This window comes from Dipodomys ordii, unplaced genomic scaffold (assembly GCF_000151885.1).
Source record: "Dipodomys ordii isolate 6190 unplaced genomic scaffold, Dord_2.0 Scaffold181, whole genome shotgun sequence".
In the NCBI taxonomy this organism is placed as follows: Eukaryota; Metazoa; Chordata; class Mammalia; order Rodentia; family Heteromyidae; genus Dipodomys; species Dipodomys ordii.
In genome coordinates this window covers 154,808-164,048 of record NW_012267397.1, presented here as the reverse complement: position 1 = coordinate 164,048, position 9,241 = coordinate 154,808, and the positions used below count along the sequence as shown (strand labels likewise).

At 41.2% G+C, this 9,241-nt stretch overlaps 1 protein-coding gene across 1 annotated transcript in view; it reads left to right on the top strand.

The window, feature by feature from the left end:
• Zmym6 (zinc finger, MYM-type 6) overlaps positions 1-9,241 on the top strand; it is a 41,381-nt gene that overhangs the window by 27,168 nt on the left and 4,972 nt on the right. Inside the window, exons 15-16 of the mRNA XM_013034048.1 lie at positions 3,957-4,004; positions 8,501-8,654. Coding sequence (XP_012889502.1) covers positions 3,957-4,004; positions 8,501-8,654 — 202 coding nt within the window. The remainder of the gene's footprint in view (positions 1-3,956; positions 4,005-8,500; positions 8,655-9,241) is intronic.

The following is a 9,241-nucleotide window of genomic DNA, read 5'->3' as shown; positions in this document are numbered from 1 at the left end:
GTGAGTCACAGGTGCCTGGCTAGGGTGTACTCTTAAACTACCAGCATAAAGACACGCTGTTTTTTTTTTTTATCACATCTGAGTTTTGTTTGAAAGTCATTGAGTTTTTATTTTATTTTATTTTATTTATTTATTTTTTTGGTCCGGTCGTGTGGCCTGAACTCTGGGCCTGGGCGCTGTCCCTCAGCTCTTCAGCTCAAGGCTAGCGCTTTACCACTTGAGCCACAGCGCCACTTCTGGCTTTTTTTCTTTTTGGGTTATGTGGTGCTCAGGAATCGAACCCAGGGCCTCATACACGCAAGGCAAACGCTCTACCACTAGGCCACCTTCCCATCCCCAGAGTTTTTATTTTTTTAATATTTTTATTTATTTTTTTTGTCAGTCATGGGGCTTGAACTCTGGGCTTGGGCACTGTGCTTTTACTCTTCAGCTCACGGCGAGCGCTTACCGCTTGAGCCACAGCGCCACTTCCAGTTTTCTAGTGTTTTTGTTTGTTTGTTTTTTGGTCCGGTCGTAGGGCCTGAACTCTGGGCCTGGGCTCTGTCCCTCAGCTCTTCCCTCAGCGCTGTACCACTTGAGCTACAGTGCCACTTCTGGCTTTTTCTTTTTGCTTATGTGGTGCTGAGGAATGGAACCCAGGGCCTCAGGCATGCAAGGCAAGCACTCTACCACTGAGCCATCTTCCTAGCCCCTTTCTAGTGTTTTTTATTGGAGATAAGAGTCTCACAGACTTTCCTGCCTGGGCTGGTTTTGAACCGAGATCCTTAGATCTCAACCTCTTGAGTAGCTAGGATTACAGGTGTGAGCCACCGGGGCCTAGCTTTTGTGACACTCTTATTTGTAGGTGGACACCTTAAAACTGGAGGTGGCACTGTGGCTCAAGCAGTACAGTGCTCACCTTGAGCTGAATAGCACAGGGACACCGCCCAAGCCAGAGTTCAAGCCCCATGACTGACCAAAAAAAAAAGAAAAAGAAAAACCCAGGGACAGTTCCTAGGCCCTGAGTTCAAGCCCTAAGACTAGTATGCAGGTGCACCTTCACATATACATGTACATACATGCTATATATATATATATTATACATATTATATTGTGTATATATTATATATATAGTATATATTTATGTGTATATGTGTGTGTGTGTGTGAGCGTGAGCAAGAGCTGGGCACTGGTGGCTGGCTCATGTCTGTAGTCCTAACTATTCAGGAGGCTGAGATCTGAGGATTGTGGTTTAAAGCCAGCCTGGGCAGGAACGTCTGTGAGACTCTGATCTCCAATTAAACACCAGAAAACTGCAAGTGGCTCTGTGGCTCAGGTGGTAGAGTGCTCACCTTGAGCTGAAGAGCTCAGACACAGTGCCCAGGCCCAGAGTTCAAGACCCATGACTGACCAGGCTTTAACTTAAAGAGACTTCTCTTGGAAGACAATACTTGATGTAAGAAATTTGTGAAAATAGCCAGGCACTGGTGGCTCACGCCTGTAATCCTAGCTAATCAGGAGGCTGATATCTGAGGATCATGGTTCAAAGCCAGCCTGGGCAGGAAAGTGCATGAGACTCCTATCTCCAATAAACCACTAGAAAACTGTAAGTGGTGTTGTGGCTCAAGCAGTAGAGCGCTCGCCCTGAGCTAAAGAGCGCAGGGAACAGTGCCTATACTCAGAGTTCAAGCCCCACGACCCACCAAAAAAAAAAATTAAAATTGTGAAAGTGATGCAAAATGCAGCTTTGCACAGATGAAAGGACTGAAAATTTCTTGGGCTAGAATTGGAAAACAACTTGATGTGGGACACAGTGGTTAATTAGCCTAGACTTTCAACACTACCAACACTTAATGTGGGATTTAGTTTTGACCACATTTTAGCAACAGTTAGGTTTTTTTGATGGGGGGCGGTGAAGGACTTGGTGCCAGTCATTAGGCTTGAACTCAGGGCCTGGGTGCTGTTGCTGAGCTTTTTTGTTCAAGGCTAGTGCTCTGTCATTTGGTTCACAGCCCCAATTCCAGCTTTTTGGTCCGTTAATTGGAGATTAGAGTCTCACTGACTTTACTGTCTAGGCTGTCTTTGAACTGTGATCCTCAGATCTTAGCCTCCATAGTTGCTAGGATTATAGGCACGAGCCACTAGTGCCTGGTGGCACTTAGTTTTTTTTTTTTTTTTGTCGGTCGTGGGGCTTGAACTCTGGGCATGAGCGCTGTCCCTCAACTCTTCAGCTCAAGGCTGGCACTCTACCACTTGAGCTACAGCGTCACTTCCGGTTTTCTGGTGGTTAATTGGACATAAGAGTTTCATGGACTTTCCTGCCCAGGCTGGCTTTGAACCTCGACCTTCAGATTTCAGCCTCCTGAGTAGCTAGGATTACAGGTGTGAGCCACCAGCACCTGGCTTGGCACTTAGTATTTTTGAAGAGCATCTACATGTAGATTTCTGTTCTAAGGTATCAAGGCAAAAGATGGAAAATATGGCTGCATATCAAGAAATGCTTAGCTGGGGAAAATGAGAAAAATTTTGAACTACATTACATTTGTTTTTCAGTAAAAGTCTGGCATGAGTTAGATTGGCTCTCACTGTAATGTGGAAAGATTACTTACCTGACTTTAGTATATCCTAACTTTCCTGTTATTTGTCATGGAAATAATGATAATTTCTGTTTAACTTTTTTCAGGCAACAAAGCAAATTAAGTTAATGAAATGACATTAAATTAACTTGTATTTAATTGCATATTATATGTTGTGCATTAAATTATACTTTAAAATTACATGGCTAGTAAATTGCTACACCATTAATAATTGTATTAACTACACAATTATTCAATTAAGGTACTAATGTGTTACATGTTATTAGGTATTAACATGTTTATGTAAGCATCCTATATAATCTAAAACATTGGTTGTGGATTTATGTAACCCTGAGAATGTAACCCTCTTTTACTTTATGTTTTTGCGTGTTTGTTTGCTTTGGCAGGACTAGGGCTTGAAGTCATGCCTTGAATTTTCATTCAGCTTTCTTATTCATATTGTACCATTTGAACCAAGCCTCCAGTTCTCCTTTTCTATTTTTTTCTTTTTTTAATTTTTCTCACCTCAGGCTTGATAGCCCCATGCTCAAGCCCCTATCACAAAGTTATTTATTTATTTTTCTTCATGGTATTAATGTTTAATTTAGGGTTTTTACTCAGGCTTGCTCAGCAGGGACTCCATTCCTTCTTTCACAATCCCCACAACCGAATATTTTTTGTTGTTGTTGTTTATTTTTTTTTGGTCAGTTGAGGGGCCTGAACTCTGGGCCTGGGCGCTGTCCCTTGAGCTCTTCAGCTCAATGCTAGTGCTCTACCACCTGAGCCACAGCTCCATTTCCGGATTTTTCTGCTTTTGTGGTGCTGAGGAATCGAACCCAGGGCCTCATGCATGCAAGGCAAGCACTCTACCACTAAGCTACCTTCCCAGCCCTGCATGAAAAAATTTTAATATTATCTTTCCTATATTTATGTTAATATGTTACATAGTATTTTGGGTACATTCCTATTGACTGGTATATAGTATTGTCTGTAGGTACCATATTTAAACACCAGACTCTTTCTAGGTTTTCACTATTAGAAAGCTATATTTATGTATATACATAAGTATATTATTTGTGCATAATTGCAGGTATTTCTTGTTTAGAAATAGAAAATGGAATGGTTGAGTCAAAGTAATTGGATATTTAGCCTTACGTATTGGCTGTTTTAGTTTTTACCCATTTCTGCAGTCTCACCATCATTTAATACTGTGATATTTAAATTTTTTTATTTTGCCATTCTGTTTGATAGGGTCTTGCTATTTTCTTAATTTGTATGTCACCGATTATTTGTAAATTTACTTATATATATATATATATATATATTGTCATTTGGATTTTCTTTTGTTATTGTTGTTGTTGTTGGTCATAAGGCTTGAACATTTTTTGTTGTTGGTCATAGGGCTTGAACTCTGGGCCTAGGCATTGCCCCTCAGCTCTTCAGCTCAAGGTAAGCACTTTACTACTTGAGCCATAGTGCCACTTCGGGTTTTCTGAGTTGTTTATTGGACATAAGAGTCTCACGGAAGAACCCAATAGGGAGCTGGGTGCTGGTGGCTCACGCCTGTAATCCTAGCTACTCAGGAGGCTGAGATCTAAGGATCACAGTTCAAAGCCAGCCCGGGCAGGAAAGTATGTGAGACTTTTGTCTCCAATAAACCACTAGAAAACCGGAAGTAGCATTGTAGCTCAAGCAGTAGAACGCTTGCCTTGAGCTGAAGAGTGCTGGGACCATGCCCACTACCAGAGTTCAAGCCCCACGACCGACAAAAAAAAAAAAAAAAGTCTCACTTAGTTTTTTGCCCAGTCTGGCTTTGAACCTGGATCCTCAGATCTCAGCCTCCTGAGTAGCTAGGATTACAGGCGTGAGCCACCATTCTCCATCTTGGATTTTCATTGCTTTGAAATGTTTTCGTTTTTTTTTTTTTTGGGGTCCGGTTGTGGGGCCTGAACTCTGGGCCTGGGTGCTGTCCTTCAGCTCTTCAGCTCAAGGCTAGCGTTCTACCATTTGAGCCACAGCGCCACTTCTGGCTTTTTTCTTTTTGCTTATGTGGTGCTGAGGAATCAAACCCAGGGCCTCATGCATGCAAGGCAAGCTCTCTACTATTGAGCCACCTTCCCAGCCCCTGCTTTGAAATTTTTTTCTGCTTTTATTTGCTTTTGTTTTCCTGTTGAATTTTTTTTCCTAGTTTCTACAATGTCTTGTATGAAGCACTTTGCTTTTATCCATAGTTTTATTTTTATTTATTTGGGTCCGGTCGTGGGGCCTGAATTCTGGGCTTGGGCGCTGTCCCTCAGCTCTTCATCTCCAGGTTAGTGCTCTACCAGTTGAGCCACGACACCACTTCCTGCTTTTTTTCTTTTTGCTTATGTGGTGCTGAGGACTTGAACCCAGGGCCTAATGCATGCAAGGCAAGCGCTCTACCATGAGCCATCTTCCCAGCCCCAGTTTTGTTTTTTAATGCTGGTCCTGGGGCTTATATACTCCAAGCCACTGTCGCTGATCCTTTTGTTTGTTGGTTGATTGTTTCTCTTGGGACTTGAATTCAGGGCCTAAACCCTGTCCCTGAGATTTTTTGCTTAAGGTAGTGCTCTGCCACTTTGAACCACAGCTCCATGTCCAGTTTTTAGGTGGTAAATTGGAAGTAAGCATCTCAGGGACTTTCTTGTCTGGGCTGGTTTTGAACTGCGATCCTCAGATCTCAGCCTCCTGAGTAGCTAGAGTTACAGACGTGAGCCACTGGTACCTGGCTCCTGGCATATTTTTTGTTTTTGTAGTTTCAGTTATTCACAATCAACTGCAGTTTAAATATATTAAATGGAAAATTCCATAAATAATTCATACATTTTAAACCATACACCATTCTAAGTAGTATTTATAAAATCTTGCACAATCCCATATGTCCTTAGATAGGTTTTTTTTTTTTTTGTTCATTGGGACTTAACTCTGGGCCTGGACGTTGTCCCTGAGCTCTTCAGCTCAAGGCTAGCACTCTACCACTTGAGCCACAGTGCCACTTCTTGCTTTTTCTGCTTATGTGGTGCTGAGGAATTGAACCCAGGGCCTCATCCATGCAAGACAAGCACTCTACCACTGATCCACCTTCCCAGCCTGATAGTTTTTTTTTTGTTTGTTTTTTGGTCGATATAGGGGCTTGAACTCTGGGCCTGGGTACTGTCCCTCAGCTCTTCAGCTCAAGGCGAGCGCTCTACTAGCGCCACTTCCAACAGCCTGATAGTTTTAAATACTACTTAGGTGATGGCTGATTCCCAGATACATTTCTCTGGCCCTGACCTTTGAAATCCAGATTCATGTATCTAACTGCCTAATTAACATTTATACTTGGATGCTTAATAGTTATCTCAAATATATCTAGAATGTTTATATTCTCTCTAGACTTCTCTCCAGTGCTCCTTCCTCTCTTCTGTCTTCTTTCTCCTCTTCCTTTTCTTTTCCTTTCTTTCTTTCTTTCTTTTTTTTTTTTTGTACTGGTTATAGGGTTTGGACTCCAGGCATTGAACTTCAGTGCTCAACCAACTGAACCACACCTCCATTTTTATCTTTTTGCTTGTTAATTGGAGATAAGAGTCTGATGGACTTTTCTTCCCTTACTGGCTTTGAACCTTGATCTCAAGATCTCAGCCTCTGAGCAGTTAAGATATACCAGTGTCTAGCTCTTTTCTGCTTCTTAACCCTCATAGTAAGAAACCATTTGTCTTTCTTCTGGATTGTTGTAGTAATAACCCTTCCCTATCTTCCCATATCCATTCTTACCCTTCACATTTTTTTCTCTACATTGTTGGTAGAATGATCTTGGATAAACACAAAATAGATCATGTTATTCCTCTGCTTAAACACCTTCAATGCCTTCCTGGAAAAGAAAGAAGGGGAGAAGAGGACTGGTAATGTGGCTCAGTGGTAGAGTGCTTGCCTAGAATAAGTCCTGGGTTCGATTTCTCAGTACCACATACACAGAAAAGGCTGGAAGTGGTACTGTGGCTCAAGCACTAGAGCGTTAGCCTTGAGCACAGAGAGGCTCAGGGACATTGCCCAGGCCCTGAGTTCAAGCTCCAGACCTGGCAAAAAAAAGCAGGTTGGGGGGGCGAAGAAAAGTGTCTGTATTATTAAAGTTATAGGGAGACTACAGGTATTATAAAACCATGTACATTGTTAAAACAACAGAAACTCAGAAATAAGACACACATACATAGTTACTATATATGTAATATATAAATCTAGTAATGATAGGTATCATTTTAGATCAACAGGAGAAATTAATTAATAAAGAATATAATTAATAAAGAATATAACAGACGAGTAAACAAATGGAAGAAAATTTAGTTGGAATTCTCCAGCTAATTTAGGCCAAAATGTAGGTCAGATGGAAAAAATACTTAAAGAAATACTTAACATAATTTATTTTTATTTTTTTGCCAGTCAGTGGGCCTGAACTCTGAGCCTGGGCACTGTACCTCACTCAGCTGTTCAGCTCAAGGCTAGCTCTACCACTGGAGCCATAGCGCCACTTCCAGCTTTTTCTGCTTATGTGGTGCTGAGGAATCGAACCGAGGGCCTCATGTAGGCGAGGCAAGCACTCTACTACTGAGCCACCTTCCCCACCATAATTTCTTATATTTATATAATACAAGAAAATAATATAAGAAATTTATAAAAGCACTAATATATCTCGAAAAAGTTTTAATATAGAAATGGAAAAGTTTTTTTTGTTTTGTTTTGTGTGTCAGTTGTGGGCCTTGAACTCTGGGCCTGGGCGCTGTCCCAGAGCTCTTCAGTTCAAGCTAACTACCACTTGAGCCACAGCGCCATTTCTGGTTTACTGGTGGTTAATTGGAGCTTAGAGTCTCATGGACTTTCTTTCCCGGGCTGGCTTTGAACCGTGATCTTTAGATCAGGTGTAAGCCACCAGCACCCGGCTCCTGCTTGATTTTTTTTCTTCACATCTCTATTCACCACCTGAATTATACATTATGTTTGTTCTTTTTGTTTGCTTTCTTTGTCTCCCCATAGAATGCAAGGTCCATTAGAGCAGGACTCTTGTTTTATTTTCTTCTGTATTCCCAGAACAGTATATAACTCATGGTAAACATTCAGTAAATATGTACTGAATGAATAAATCTGTTTTAAATACAGTCTTCTGTTTATATTATAGCTTGGTTTTATAAAGACCTTCATTTCAAAAGTCTGAAGTTCTAGTCAATGTGTTCATCTTTTCCTTTTACTCTTTTTCAATTAAAGTTCTTTCTTCATCATTTGAAGTTGTACAGTACTTTTTCTTTTTTCCACATTGAGGTGTTTAGTTGATTCCAAATATGTTTTTTGTGTATGGTCTCAGGTTGTAGCTAATTTTTCTAAGTAGCCAGTTCTAATCAGCAAAAAAATATTTTCATATTTGGATCATACTATAGGCATCAGTGTGTGTGTGTTTGGTTTTTATGCCAGTCCGGGGCTTGAACTCAGGGCCTAGACACTGTCCCTGAGCTTCTTTTGCTCAAAGGTAGCACTCTACCACTTGAACTACAGCCCCACATCCAGCTTTTGTTTATGTGGTATTGAGGAATTGAACCCAGGGCTTCATGCATGCTACATGCTAGGCAAGCACTCCACCACTGAGCCACATTCCTGGCGCATGCGTGCGTGTGCGTGTGTGCGTATGCGTGTGTGTGTGTGTGTGTGTGTGTGTGTGTGTGTGCATTCTGCTGGGCATTGAGCCTAAGCCTCACTCATGCCAGGCATGCACACACTTTATTATCACGTCACATCCCTGGCCTCCCAGAACATTTTTTAAATCAAATGGGACTGATACTGATTAAGAGAAGGAGGAATCAGTGTATATTTTCAGAGTGCTACCTTTTAAGTGATAGCAAATATAATTAGTGGTAAGGTACTAAAACCACTCTTTGTTTTTTGAATTTATTTTTAACTAGGAATCTACACCAACAATGACCCTGAAATTTCTGCCTCCCCAGTGTTCTCAGCCTCCCAAGCTTCAGAAGAACAAAGGTATATTGTGTAAGCCGGTCACACAGACCAAGGCCACCTCTTGCAAACCACATTTACAGCACACAGAATGTCAGACAGGTATGTTTCCTTGTCCTTTCCCTTGTAGAAAGTTTGTTTTTTGGTTTGCTTTTGTAAGAAATTAAAGCAGGAAGTGGTGCTATAGCTAAAGTGGTAGAGCACTAGCCTTAAGCGAAGAGCTGAGAAACAGTGCCTAGGCCCAGAGTTCAAACCCCATGGCTGACAAAAAAAAAAAAAATAGTCAAGTGCTGGTGGCTCAGGCCTGTAATCTTGACTACTCAGGAGGCTGAGATCTGAGGATCACCTGGGCAGCAAAGTCTGTTTTTATCTCCAGTAAACCACCAGAAAACTGGAAGTGGTGCTGTGGCTCAAGTGGTAGAGCACTAGCCTTGAACTAAAGAGCTGAGTGAGGGACAGCGCCCAGGCCCAGAGTTTAAGCCCCACAACAACAACAACAACAAAAAAAAGTTAAAGCAATTGATAATTTCTTGAGTGTGAACATATTCACTAATTCTTGGATCATATACTTTGAATCCATGTGCACACAGAGCATTGTAAATGTGCAGACAAGCCATTATAATTAGTAAAGTACATATTTGGTTAGAAACATTACTGATAAAACCTTTACTCTTTTTTTTTTTTTTTGT